At 37.9% G+C, this 15,224-nt stretch overlaps 1 protein-coding gene across 2 annotated transcripts in view; it reads right to left on the bottom strand.

The window, feature by feature from the left end:
- DCLK1 (doublecortin like kinase 1) overlaps positions 1-15,224 on the bottom strand; it is a 235,346-nt gene that overhangs the window by 11,558 nt on the left and 208,564 nt on the right. The window contains exons 16-17 of one of the 2 annotated variants that reach the window (XM_085061508.1): positions 12,493-12,606; positions 6,783-6,856 (exon numbers count right to left, since the gene is read on the bottom strand). In XM_085061508.1, coding sequence (XP_084917634.1) covers positions 6,783-6,856; positions 12,493-12,606 — 188 coding nt within the window. The remainder of the gene's footprint in view (positions 1-6,782; positions 6,857-12,492; positions 12,607-15,224) is intronic. The other variant, XM_085061498.1, reaches the window with a different exon arrangement.

The raw sequence follows: 15,224 nt of genomic DNA, 5'->3' as shown, positions 1-15,224 counted from the left end.
ATTACCACTCTATAAAATACAGATTTCCATTTAAAGGATTTTTTTTATGCTTACAGGAAATAAGCATTTATTTAAAGTTTAAACCACATCACATCATCTTGTGGTAATAGATATTCTCCCCTGAGAAATTTAAACATTTCTGGTTGAATAAATAAAAATACTTGTATTAAGTTCAGAATTTATTTTTAAAACCTGCTACGTGAGAATAACAAATGTATATGTAAAATCTGAAGGTATTTAGATAACTTACACATAAGAGAATGTATAAGAAAATGATTTTGAAAATTTGCCTAGGATATTGCTTTTTATAAAGAACAAAGATAACTAGGTATCAGACATCTCTTTAAAGATGTCTTTAAAAATAAACCCCAAGATACTATCTTTCTATGATTGTTGGAAAAGCTTTAGAGATTTTCTTTAAATCTATTTGTTTAAATATACATAAAAGCACTCCCTGCCTCAAGAATAAAAAATGTAAAGCAAAAACCCCCTGACAGTCTCACCTAATCTGGCACCTTATGCTGCTCTAGTTTGTAGGACCAAATATTTGTGTCTTCCTAACCCTTCAGAAACTTCCTGAGATATTTTGTGACTGTGTTTTTCTTCACATTTTTATGCAGTGTTTGCCGTGGATTTGATCTAATAAGTCTCTGTAAAGACATACTTCTAGACTCCAGGGCATTATCATGGTTCCTCTCCTGGGCTGAGAGACATCCAGAGCCTTTCTCACCCAAAGAGCTTATTGAATCAAAAGGTACAAAGTCACAGAGAGTCAAAGAAGTCAGTACTTGTCTAGTGAAAGCAAAAAATCGCAGGTCATATTCTAATGTTTAGTGTTTACCATGGCAGAACTACAAAATGGGGAATTTCTGGCCACAAACAGAGTGCTCAGGCCCTATAGAACTTGCAAGAACAGGCTTATTTTGCCCAATGTTCCAATGACATTTGACACTTCCAGTCTGTATGTAATACACTGCTGATGGTATTGTGGCTCTGCATTCTATAAAAGTACTATTTCTCATTTAATGATGTTGCAGTTACTTTTTACCTTGAAAGAATTTGAAAATATGATTGCTCCATCCTTTGGAATGCAGAGAAGATGGTTTGATAGATATATTTGAGTATTGACTTGCATGTGTTTTGTAAGTGTAATTTTCACCTACTGTACTTTCTTGTGCATGTGGACATATTCTAAAAATCAGCTTTTTCATTATTATTGATGGTTTTGTTACAAAGGCCTCTTATACACATTGCCTTGGTTTAACATGTATTATTTCACCTGCTATTCATGAGTGGTTTGCTGGTGCATGAACCAGTCCATTATGGATTTCCAGGGTATTTCTACTTCAAGCTCCTCTTTCAATAAATAATAAGAGGATCTGAAGTGCACTTATGCTTCACAGGTTTGCAAACCCCAGATTTTCATTACCACATTTTGACATTTTCTTTTTCCCAGCTCTAGGGTAGAGACTGAGTATATTAGAGTAATGGCAACTAAAATGTAAAGATAACATTCTTATTTAAGGTATGCAGCTGTCCTCCTGCAATCCATATGAGAAAATGTAGAACTTCTTATCCAACAGCAGATAAGTGGATTGCCTCTAATAGTTTGGTGCTGATGGATCTGAAGTACTTCATTAAGCACTAATGTATTTTGCATCAACGTTTAGTAATCCTGACACCCAGTACCAAATTGTTACCAAGACATTTTTGGAAATGCATTTAGTTTGTAGTAACACAGCATTATTTTAAAACTGTTTCTGTCATCGACACACTAAGGGGCAGATAGCATTTTTGCAGGATTTTTCCTTAAGGACTGACTTCATCCTGATTTCTGCTACTTGAAGTTACAGGACTCCTGAGCCATGCAAATTCATTTTTTATCTTGGAAAACACTGCACGATGTGTTTATGAACAGATTTTCAAAAACTACCACTGCTTTGATATATGTGTTGGATTTGCAATGGGAAGCACCTTATTTTAGCTGTGGGCTGATATTTTCTGTCAGGTCAGTAATTACTGGATTAAAGTAACTGCATTTTATGAAAGTGAGTAGTGACTGTTATTCTTTTCACTTGTCTCAATTTACTGCTGGCCACAAAATATAAATATATATTAGTTTCATTAATAAAAGAACATTCATGTGTATTTTGCCTCTTAGTCCATACATTATTCATACCAGCCAGGAGACTAAACTGGGGATGCAGCTGTTCACGCATTAATCCAAGAAACCCTTCCCTTAGCTCGCTTTTATTCTGCAGGAGCATCCTTGCAATTTGTTAGCAATTTTCATGAAGCTTTGTTTAGCTTGTGGAATTAGATAAATATACGTATTGAAACAGTGGTATTTTTCTTCCTTCATTCTTTTATATCCACAGTTTTATGCACAGATTTAAATGTCCACACCTAGATAAGTTTATCTTATTTCCTTAAACTTCTGGCTAGTGACCTTTATACATTGATAGGTTTCCTTGCTGTAAAAATGACCATTAAACATTGCTCATGGCACAAACCAGGCAGCCCTTCAGTCTCATCTCTTTTTTTATTCCTTTTCCATGGGTTTCTCAGTTTATATATATATATATTTATATATATACAGTATATATATTTTTATATATATATATGTATGTGTGATTGATTCATGAATCAAGACACTTTTTTGAGAGTACTTCAGACTTAGCAATGCACCTCAGTCCAGGAGCGAGACACTCACGGTGTTTTTAGTCCCTCAGGCACAAAGTATAACTAAGTCAAGTTACACGGTGATTTGGAGACATGCAAATGACCACATCGAGGGGACAAATTAATCGAGTGGATTTGAACCCAGACCTCCAAATACAAAAGGCCAATGCTTTAGCACACCATGTAACTTCCGGCATGGAATTTAGCTAAAATGAAAGTAAAAAAGAAAGAAAACCAAATCAACTTGAGATATGCTTTGTACTATATTGCTGAGTGAACATAAAGACAAGTATTCTATATACATAACTGTGGAATTCATACTGCTGTATTTAAGTTTGTGTTTACTCTCTGACATCCCCGCTTTTTAGAGACACAATTCCTCAGCTGGTTTCAATTACACATGGAAGAGAGTTAGTGCCAAGTTGTTTGCATGACTGGATTTTATTTATAGTTTGTAAATCAGTTGTGGTTTTTTCACTCAAAGATAGGGAGAAGAGATTTTAAATTATTTTAGATATCTGCCTGTATTTACCAATATTCAGTTTACAGAAGGTTTTATGTTATTAAAAATGGCACTTTACAGATAACATGCCTGTTTCCCAACTTTCTTGTCCCATCATCAAGATGTCTGGCTGTAACTTTTGACTTTCAAGTGTATTGTATCCACTTGGGACAGGTGTAAGTAACTCGACAGATGCAAAATAATGTGAACTAGGAACCAAACATAGAGGACGGAACTATGGGTTTTCAGATGAGCTATTCAAACACATTTTTAACTGTGACAGTGAGAAGTGTATTTCAAAAATCCAGTGTTTTATGAATTCACTATTGACTGGATTGATGATTTTGTTTAGCATCCAATGTAACTCATCTCCTTTCTACTGTCATTATATACATAGATCATTAATGACTTTCCCATACACTTCCTGGATTTTATTTTGCCCATTTAGCTTTCCTAGAGGGTCTTGGATATATAGAAACTAACATACCCCAATATTTTATACTAATATAATGATTTAATACTACACATACTGATATTTTCTACTAATATTTTATATTAGATGCAATTGCTCTGGTGCTTCTTTGATATTCTGAATCAGCTCAATCTTCAGGGTTTTAACTGGGACCTCCAAGACTTATCCCCTAATGATGCTGCTTTGGTCTTTACTGCACCTCTGATTGCCGGGCTGATGTTCCAACAACATTTGATGGGTTGGTTTTAAAACACGTATTAGTCTCGGGTCCAAATTATTTTACTGATTTGGTCCCTGTGTTTTCCCTGATCCTCATATTCAAGGAACTGTGAAAGATTTTCTAGGTATTATAGCTTATGGCAGCTACAACTACAGCTGTACCTGAAAAATAATGTCAATTCTGCATGAATTATCCCACTGAAAGGGAATAACAGAGGATGCAGAATATGCTCAGAAAAAATAGGATTTTGAAGTTCTTTGGAAACAGAAGTCTTTTAGGCAGAGAAAGGACAAGGTTTTCTGGCTATTAAAAGAGGAAATAGTGCCATTTAAAAAGAAGGCTTCTAGAAACTGCAGATGAAAACAAAAAGAGGAGTGCAGAAGAAACAAGTAGTTTAACAAAAAGGGAGCATTAAATTTTCCTTGGGACATGGTTTCATTTTTTGCTGTACTTGTGAATTCAGATTAATTTTCATGAGCCTGAGATTAATTATTTGTTTTATAGACATGAATTGATGAACCTTTTCATATGCTTTGCATCTGCGCCACTAAAAACTAAACACTTGCTACATCGAAATGTTTTATTTACACTAAAATGTTGGTCACCACAACAGCTGCATACTTCTGGGAGATGAGAGAGGCCCAAACACACGGCAGTGCTTGGTCATCAGTACCCCCTTGAAGTGGATTTCCTAATTAAGCATCCACTCCTAGGAGCCCTGCTCTCCCAATTTGCCTTTCCACACTAGGTGCACAGTTTAGAAAACCCTAATTACCAACATTGTTGTTACTGCCCCCAGCTGGAAAACAGAGCAGTTTATGTATGAATAAGAGAGATTATCACCCATCTGCTCCAGCCCATTATTCAGGGATGTGTCATTTTGTATGCTGATGGCAGCCATTACTACTGCTTTAGTCAAATGACCTGTTTTTTATATAGCTTTATTTATTTACCAAGTTGCCGAGTTAGACGAGTTAGAGCCTTCCCCCCTACCTCTTCAAAAGGCATATGGTTTGTTTCAAAACCTGGGCTATGCAGTTAAACTGAGTCAAGGCCAATCTGAGATGTTCACTTTTCTCACAGGCTTCTGTTTCTGGTGATCTGCTCTCCGTGAAGCAGGGGTTTTAAAAGATCAGAACATTGTGTATAGCTAATGGAAATACTTTTTTCCTTTTTTTTTCTTTTTTTTTTAATTTAAAAGTAGTAAATCAGAGAAGGAATGTAAACTGACCATGGATAGCAACTAAACTCCAGGATGATGTGATCTCCCACACCATTTTACAGAGCAGGCATTAAATTTGCAAATATTTGTCAAAGTTCTGCTTGACAGAAAATGCCATCTTTCCTTCTTCAGCAGAAAAATTCCTCTAACACTATCAAACTCACAGGCAGCTAAAGCTGGGCACTCAGGCCCCATTCCCCACTTCTCCAAAACCAAGAAGCACAGATGCTGGGCTGCTGTCGGGGCTGTAACCTGCGAAGCACAATGCCAAGTGACAAGACAGGCCAGCAGGTCCTGCTGTCACTTGCAGGTCATGATAGGTTTGCAGACACCACCACAAGTGTGATGGTCTGGAATTAGATGAAATACAGGTACTGCTGCACACACCAGCACTTGGAGTGATGAGAGTCTTTCTCACTTTTTGCTAGCCAGCGTTCAAATCGTGAATTGGAATGACTTTTCTACTTTTTGCCTGAAAAATAGGCTTATTTTCGGGTTTGGGTTTGTTTTGTTTTTCTTTCCCCAGAACATCCATATCAGAAACTACATAGCCCTCAGTGTGCACCCAGGGAACTGTAAGGTTTTATGGAAAGCGTGCTGTAGCCCGATCCATGCACTTGGTGAAATGATCCAGGGTGGGAGTTTTACTTTACTGGAAACACTCACAGTGACCATCTCTGCTGTTTTGCTAAGGTGGTTAATTTGCTGGGTTTTTACAAATCCCTCACAGACAAGTTTTTAAAGGCAGCGTAAGAAAACACAGATCTCACAGTAAACTTATAAAAATTTCTCCAACTATGAAAATGTAGGTCTCATGAGTAATAAGGAAAAAAGACAGCAAGTAACCACTTGATGGAAATTCCAGGGTTCTGGATTTGTTGAGGAGGTGTGTGGGCCTCTTGTGGGCTATCAGACCTGGAACCCTCCTTGCCCCCACTCCAGAATCAGCCCCTCCCACCCAGAGCCCCATTTTATCATACAGGTTAAACCAGCTAACGACAACCCTGGCACGGTTACACAATGAAGAAAAATATATTCAAGAGACTCATGCAATATTTAAAAAAAAAAATCAAATCAAAATAAATAGGTATCAGAAGGGTTTTTTAAAAAAAAGAGAAGGAATGCATTGTTAGAAACACAAGCTTACCAGCACATACAATGCATTGTATTTCAGTGAACTTGGGAGAGTTTCTATGCCCGCGTTATGCAAATGCATTGTTCAATCTAAGGTAAGGATTGTGTTTAGTGGGTTTAAAATGACAGTATATAGCTCCACGTCTCGCAAAAGAGGAAAATATATGCTGAGAGCCTGTTGCTGCTCCGTGTGTTTTGAAACAGGAGCACAGGGGAAGCAGATGCCTTAACAAGCAGTGGGGAGGGGGAGGGTGAACACTTCAGCATATCTGTAGATTTTCTATATACACTGTCCTTTTAACTATAGGGGAGATTGATACTGAGCATGTGCGATGAAGAGAAAGCTGGCAATGTGGGTGTGAGGGATGGGTGAAGAAAGGGAATGAGGGGGTGTGGCATCTCAATCAAGATTAAAACGAAACTGATAAAGCAGCATATGGACCGGATAACAAATCAAAAAGCATGTTTATCCACTGAAGGAACTGGTTAATGGAGACTGCCAGCACGTTGCCATGGAAACACTGACTGTTGGAGCTGCACCATCTCATACCTTATCCAATACATTCCTGGTTGTTGGTAGTAGTCCAAAGACCCTGATCTCTTGATGGTAAACCCGTGGTCCAGCTGAGCAGAGAGAAATGGGGCAACTCAGTGGATCGACATTAGGCTAGAGAATTCAGACTCCAGAGCAAGCTGTTCCTTATTTAGTGCATATTTACTCTTTTCACTTTCAGAAGGCTCTTATCTAACATCCTAAAGCTACGTACCGTAGAAGAAAAAGAAAAAAAAAAAGGTAAAGAAATAAAAGGAAAAGATACTAGTTCTAGATTTGGTCTTGCCAAATTAGAAGCCAATTTATTCAAACTAAAATGGAGTTTGTGAATAGGTTACTTAATGCATAATGCATTAATTTAAAAGTCTAATAAATATCTCGTTACCTCCAAAGACAGTAGTGCCCTTTTAAGTTGCACATACCAGTAACAGAATATTATCTTTTGCAATTAAACTTAGAAGTTTAATAATAATTTAAAAAAAAATTAAATGCAGTGCAACCATCAGAAGGAGCAGGCTAGACAGACTACACAAGGCTTAAATTAGACTGCTTCATAATCATGGAATGTGTAAAGATGAAAAGAATCAGGTTTTGATACCCCATCAATCATGGTAATTCATTTCTAAAAATGTGTTAACCTTGGAGAGTAGGACTACTCAGAGCCATGAATAACATTGTTTATCATTTCAGCTTACACCTCATGCTCAAAAAGATAACAGTACAAAACTATTTGGTTTAAAATTGCACCAATTAAAGTCAAAATGGAAATGAACTTAATATTGTGTCCAGAAAATTGCACTGGTGATATTATTTAAGGAATAGAGATCTTTCTTTCAAGTTTAGTTTGCCATTAGCAAAATCATGTGCATAGGAACAAAGAAAATGTGTTCTTTTCCCTAACCCTTCTGTGCAGAACTAACAGACGGTGGAGACATCATTTAGCTGAAATAAATAAAATTTTGGGGGAAAAAATCTTAACGGAGACACTCTGACTGCTTTAAAACTGTTGCAGTGATTTTCAGATTTTTGCCCTACAAAGGGAAAAGGCCATTTTGTGCTTCAATAAGAGTGTGGCATGTATTTCCAATACTGATGACAGTTTCTAATTCTAAATTCAGAAAAGCAGTTAAACACATTTCCAGGTACTAACCACTTCAAGGGGAGTAAGGAACTAACTGCAAATTTAAATTTTTCTTGATGACTCCCCTGCAAGTGGAGAATTTAATAATTTATTCCATTTTGTTAAGACAATGCCTCTTTCATCTTATTTAGAATTATTTAAAGGATGTTTCCTGTTTAAAACCATGGGGACCTTGTACCTAAATTTGTGTAGGCTTAACTACACTGGTCTGCTATTGCCATCTACTGGTTTCCTTGTATGCTGCACATAGAACACACAAAAGGGATGTTTTCCTAAAAAGCAGATCAAAAATATTGCCCTAAAATCGAGTAGCCAAAAATTAATTCAGAGAAAATGGGGAGAGTCGCTCCCTAACACGAGTCGAAACAATTTCAGTGGTGTGGAAATCCTGCCATGAGAAACCCAACTGTAGACAATGACCGCAGGACAACACAGACAATAGATGTGAAGGGATAGCTGAGACATAGGTTCAGCTTTAAGACAAGCAAAACTTGCAGGCTAAGCTTGGCTTCTCTTCCACACCACCCAAGAAACTCCATGGCTAAAAATTGCACTTGGCATTGGTAATTTTATTTTAAAATGGGCAGAATTCAGGGCAACGAGCCACCCACTGCCTGCCCATTGCCAGGGTCCCCAGCCCAGGACTCTGTAAGAGAGAGCTGCACCAACTTTCTGAGCAGCTTTTCTCCTTTGCTCTTCTACTTGATTCCTCTGCATCTCCAGCTGGAGTTTACTTCCATTGCCAAGACAGAGACCTCATACAACCTTAACAGCAGATTAGCATCAGTCTTTTCCTCTGTCTTAACAATGGCAAAAGTACAAGCACAAAAGTGATGACATACAGGCTAAGCTTTAACACTTCAGACAAGGACATATATTAAATGATGCTTGGTTCATACAAGGAATTACAGCACACCTTTGGACTGCAGAAGCATTCTTGAAAAGTAATTCGTGCTCTTAGTCACTCTAGCCACTGTCACTGAAGCCCAGAGGGTACAACCACAGGGTGTTGTTTTTTGGCCAAAGAAAAAAATCCCCAGAATTGACATCCTTGGAATGAGAACTAAAAGAAAAAAATCTACCCCCAAATTTTAAAAAGACTAGCGAATAGAAGTCTGGGTTTATGTTTTCACTGCAGTACCTTTTATAAACACCGTCACAGAAGTAAAAAATACTGCTCTTATTGAAAAGCTGTATGAGAAACATGATCCTGCAAATATTTTGGCTCATGCTTAACAGTGATGTGGCCATTCTGACACAGACTGAGGGGCACTAGCACAGCCCCTGTCTCCCACAGAGACTGGTAGTCAACGCCTCTGACAAGACTTTAAGAACAGGGCAAGTAAAGTGATATTTCTCCTACATACTCTCTCATCAGCAAGCAGTGTTTTTTAGGGACTGGCTAATTCTCTTGCTGTCTTAAAAGCTAGCTCTCCAATTAAAATTTTGCTGGCAAAGCTATGTTGGTTCAGGGGAATTTTTTCCCAACTGACATAGTTACCCTGGCAGAACTTTTAATGATGTATTATTGTATCAACAGAAAAGTCTCTTTGCTTGTATAGTTAATTTTGTTTGAGAAATCATTCTACTACATCAGCAAAGGAACTGCTTTGCTAGGCATGCACATGTTCATTAGTGTCGTTTGTCCAAACTGACAAATCCTTTCAAATGTGGACAAACTCGAAGTCTGGACACATGCACGAGAAGTACGATGTCTCTGCCTTGGATTGTCAGAGACAACTTTTACTGAGATTACCACATCAGTAAAGCAGACATAAGTCTGAACCAAAGGAATCAATGCAATTTGGACATTGCTGAAGGAAGCAGTAGCCACAGCAGATGTATGCAAAACATATGTGGCTTCAAACTTCCTCCTGGTCAAGCTGACTACAGACACATCTTTATGAACTTAATTTTCATACTATAATTTTAATTGGTGCATATGGTAAATACTCCTTGAGATCTTTGAGGTGTGTTACTTCTTACCATTGGAGAAAACAGGCATATAATATTATTTCATACCAATGTGAGGACAAACTAAGAACTAAACACCACATATTAGCAATCTCTGTACATAAACAGAGTTATAGTACTCAAATATAATGACAATATTTATCTTTCATACTATTAAGTAAGCTATAGAAATATAAGCACATATTAACACATTTTCACAAACACAGACACAGATGTGTCATATAATATATAGAAGGCAACTATATATTATATACACAAGCACTCTCTCAAAAAGTATGTAAACACACAGGCAGGCACAAACCCCCAGAATTTTTATAGAAAATGTAGTTAATGCATGTCTTTAGTGCCAAACAATATGTTACGGCATCTATACATACTTTGAAAGTTCTAAATCTACAGCAGTCTTCATTAATAGGATTTAATTTTAGCTTATTTGAGATTTCACAGTTAAAAGAAGATTCCCAGACATAAAACTCTGGTGACATGCATGTCAGATATATATTAAATAGACTTCCAAAGGCAGACACAACATTTAAAGGCATTGTTGTTTTGCTTTTGGCTTTCTTTTACTTATTAAATTATTTTTGTAGAAAACAAAACTAATTTATTCATGAAATGGAAATTATCTAGAATTCTGAAACATTACCAAAACACTAAAGAGGTCTATACTTCCCCATCTCTTCCCATAATCAAACAACTTTCTGAATTATGTAAAAGTATTCTAAACATTTCTACTTTATAGGCCAAGTAGCAGGATCAGTCGTGTCAGAATATGAAGTCTGCCCACAGAGATGCTCACTAAAAATAATCTGTTAAATTTCCAAACACTAAAAAATAAATAAAAGCCATTAAGAATATAATTAAACATACACATTCTTTTCCTGATGTATAACGTTTGGCAATGGACAGATTCACTACAGTGCCTTTTTCATTACTCAAGTGTTAACCTGCTGCAAATAATTTCTTGGCAAAGCAACTGGGGCAAATAAAAAAAGAGGAGGGCAGGGAAATTAAAAACATAAAGGAGGCAAGGGATGGATGAGGACGGAGGCATCATTTCTTGCTTTTAAGCTTTGAAGTCATTAGCATGGAGGATCTGAGCAGTAATTCTCATGGACAAGCGTGCTGGCAGTCCATTCAATAGGAACACGGTTTCAGCTAGTCTATAAAGAACATACCTGCAGTTCAGATGAGCAATGGGTATGTGATGTTTTAGTTGTGGGAGAGTTGCTGCAGTATTATTGCTTAAAAATGAAAATAAATAAATGCTGACTATGTTAGCTGATGACTGAGAAAATCTAGGAAAAGCATGAGGAACAACTTGCTTCTATGTTGAGGACATTCAGGGTAGGAAAGAGTAAAGAAAAAAAATATGAGAGAGGCACAGCTTGAAATTTTAAGCACTTATACCAAGTAACTTTGAGTATCCATTTTGCTGCACAAGCACTTCACACCTGTGAGCCAGATTGCATGTGCTGAGCTGACTTTACTTCATGCTGATTTAACTCAACACTGGAGGGGCTGAGCTGAGAAACATGAAAGTGGAAACAGTACAAGAAAGTGTACATGTGCAGTCACACCACCTGCAATTTATGGAAGCTGGGAATGAACACTGAGTAATCTGATATGGGAATGGTTACGTTTAACATGTCACATTTTTAGTGACTCTTTGGAGTGTTCACATTGCCATGAGTAATAAAGGAAAGCTTACAAACACAAGCAGATGTATCAAAAATGTGAAGGATGTGCATGTTACTATTCAATGGCATTAGTATGAATAATCTCATCATATGCCAAATATATCTGTGTCCATGTATATGTAATACACATGTTCATCTGTGAGGAGAAAATACAATTGTATGTGATATAATGCTCCACTGAGGATGCAGCTGAAACCTCAGTAAAGCTTGGTCAAAATTTTGGTCAAGCTTTGTTTCAGACACTCCAACATGTTCAAACCTAGAATGGCTCCACTGGAATTGCAACATGACAGAAGGCAGCAAGAAGTTCCATTAAGTCTTTACCCCATTAAATCCTTGGGTTGAAAGGGAAGCAGCTTGTGTGGCACTTCAATAAAATGCTGCTGCTTAGCTAAATCTGAAGTGGCTAGACTCATGTAAACCATGAAGGCAGCAGAGAGGCATCATAGCTCCCTTTCATGTCTTCAAAGAGGAGAGGCTTAGGCTGCCATAGAGATTTTCAGTTAAATTTTGAAGCAATTCCATTTTAAAGTGGTGCTGCCCTGCTACAATCTCTGGGTGGCCTCAATCCATAAGATGAGTTTGCTGCCAAGTAAAATGTCATGATCCCACAGTTCAAATTGTTGAATTTACATTGGAGTTAGGTCCACTGATCTTCTAGGAAAATGTGGAACTGTGTAGTGTACAATTATACCTTCTAAGGCTGTTCAACAACAATGTGACTCACAAGGAGATTCAAAGGAGAAGTTGTGCAGAAGAGCAGTCTATGTTATATTAATTAAATGCTAGAATTATCTAAAGATTAACCCTCTCTGGTTTCTTTTGGTGTCCTAAACACATACTGTCTGGTGGGCACACAAATCTGTTTCATCTGTGTATTTCAGATGCTTACTGCTATGACAGAAACTCCAGCTGCTGTGCTGTTCGGCTTAGGGCCTGTGTTGAAATGCTTCTTTATCTTCCCAGCTACTGAGAGCTGATGCTCATTCTCTGGAAGGCCATCATCCTGCAGATAAATAAAGCAAAATAAAACTTCAGAAAGAAAAGATGAAAAGAGAAGACATTGTGAGGTGATTCTGACAGCGTCTACTGATACTGAAAAGTTTGCAAAAAGTTTGTATTAAAATACGGGTCAATCATTGTCTCCATCGATATAGTTAAGGTACTTACAAGATGAACATTTTATGGCACCAAGCAGTCTCTCTCTTCTTCTTTACCCAATATTTGCTTCTCAAACTTTAGGAAATGTTCATTAATAATAATTGTTAAACATTTAATTTTTCTTTCTACCATGTCTTAATTAACACTACCCAGTTATTTTTGTCCATTAATATTTCAAAGCCTGAGGAACTCAGATGTACTTAAGATTCTATTTACTCATCACATAATTTTAATGATAATGACCTCAAAGAAAAAGTATCCAAGATATTGCAAAAAACAGGAGGCTCTGTTTTGGCAGGATGCAGGAAAGGATCTCCAAAAATCATGAGAGTCACCTATAAGGTCCTACACTGTAAAGGTTCCACATTTAGGGACTATGGGGTTGGGTGAAAGATGCAGCCACAGTCCGGTGAGTCCACAGTGAGGAAACCCAGGTAAGTTGGGATCTGAGACATGCCCTGGCTGAGATCCTTGGCATGGGTGAGCATGAGGCCTCACAACTCCAGGATGCATCATTGCACATGTCTGCAGGCTGGTTCAGGAGCTCGTGACTTGTGGTGGCATTCCCCACAGACCATGACTGTACTACACTGAAACCATTTTTAATCAAAAACACCTTCACAAATCAAATCTCCAACTGACTGATAGCGAGGGACTGCAATTCCATTCCCTAGTGCCAGGCAGCTGTGCTGGGATATTCTCCCTTCCAGCCGAAACATCCTGCTTTGCAGAGCAAGCCTGGATATCTGCACCTAGGCACGATGGAATCCTCCATGCTGACGAGAAACCCCAGCAAGGAGAAGGGAGTTCACAGTTTTGCGCAAATCCGCAGGCTGAATTCAAGCCCAAGGAAAGAGGACGGATTTCAGAAGTTGTAGGAAAGATCCTTATGCCTGAAAAATGTGCGAAAAGCCACTGCTCAGTGAGACTTCTCCCCAGCACAATATGCAGGATGTTATGCAATAATATGCAGAATAGGTGAAATAAGGAACAAAATGTAGAACCGGCAAAATGTACAGGCTATCAGGTCACTGGCTGCATGCCACAGTTGTCCCTAACTGGTACTGCATGCTTTGTATAGCTATGAACAGTTGAAAAAATCCTTTAACTCCACTTAGGCAAAATCCTAGCAGAATACAGGCAAACGAGACAAGATCAGAACTGTGAGAGATGACAGCAACTTTTTTGGGATTTTTCCGACATTATGAGTGCACTTAAAGAGTTACAGAGCTGCTGCAGTAAATCATGAGTTCAGTGAGCATATGGGAATTTTAGGGAGGTTGGTAGGGTTTGTTATTTATTTAGCTTGGGGAGTTTGTGTTTAGAGATCCCTTACTCACCCCCTAACAAAATGTCTCAGCTGGCAAAATATGGTCAAGTGCACACAGCTGCAAAACACAAAACAAAACAATACAACCCAGTAGCTAATTATTGTCTAGCACTGGGGAGTCCTGGCTCTGTGGTATATGACCCCTAAAAATAACCTGCTTTCCCGTGACCTCGCCTTTCCCAGAAGAAAGCTAGTCTGTAAAGTGAACTCCTCTTCACAAGAGGAGGGAAAAAAAATAAAATCATTCTCTTGGCTTTCTTGACATGAAGGCCTGCCAGGCGTTCATGTCATCTTGTCAGAAGACTGAATTACAGAGAAGACAATAGTTACCAAGACTGTGCTCATATTTTATTGGTGAAGCACCACACCCACAGTTCCAGTGGCAACATGCCACAGACACATAGTTTGGGCTCCAACTTTTAGATTAAATACCTTCCAGCTCAATTTAAGATGCAGCATAGGGATATATCAGGATTCCTCTATTGTTACTAAGTTTTTATTACTACTGTTGGTGCCAGCCACCTGATGTTTAGTAGTTATCTTTTATTCAAACATGCTTTATAAACATATCCATATATATTTAACTGGGTCCTGGCATCACTTCAGTCAACAATAAAATAGGTATCTGTTGAAGGTGAGAGATGACAGCTGTTTAAATACAAAACAAGCTGGTCTGCAGCTTAAAAGGCAAGTGAAAAAAACCACCACCAAATATCAAACTGATCAGAATCAGCAGGTTAAGTTATAGAATTGGAGAACAGGGTAAACACTGACAAGAATTTCATTGGGTTGCTGGAACGAAAGGGATGTCAAACCCTGAAGAGGTTAACTGTTCCTTTCCCCTGTTTTAAGTCTTTGCTTTTTACAGTGGGTTAGGGTCACAGAATTTCATCTCAGCATTAGCAGTAATCATAAGATTTTTTTAAAGGTGACTAGTGATTTTTGCTGTTTTATCTGGGAACTTTAAAGAGTCATGAGCTTCAAAAATGTTGACTGCTGATACTCTGAAATCAGACAAGCTCTCCAGTGCACACCTAAGCAGCTGAGCAGTCAAAAGAGTTTGAAAACTCTGGTCCAGAATTTGAATTTCACATGGACAATATAAACTGCTTGAAATGTTAAAATATTTTTGG

The sequence above is a fragment of the Lichenostomus cassidix genome, chromosome 1, assembly GCF_008360975.1.
Source record: "Lichenostomus cassidix isolate B80296 chromosome 1, HeHo_3.0, whole genome shotgun sequence".
In the NCBI taxonomy this organism is placed as follows: Eukaryota; Metazoa; Chordata; class Aves; order Passeriformes; family Meliphagidae; genus Lichenostomus; species Lichenostomus cassidix.
Note: the sequence above shows the minus strand (reverse complement) of the source record. Positions and strands in the feature narration are given on the sequence as shown.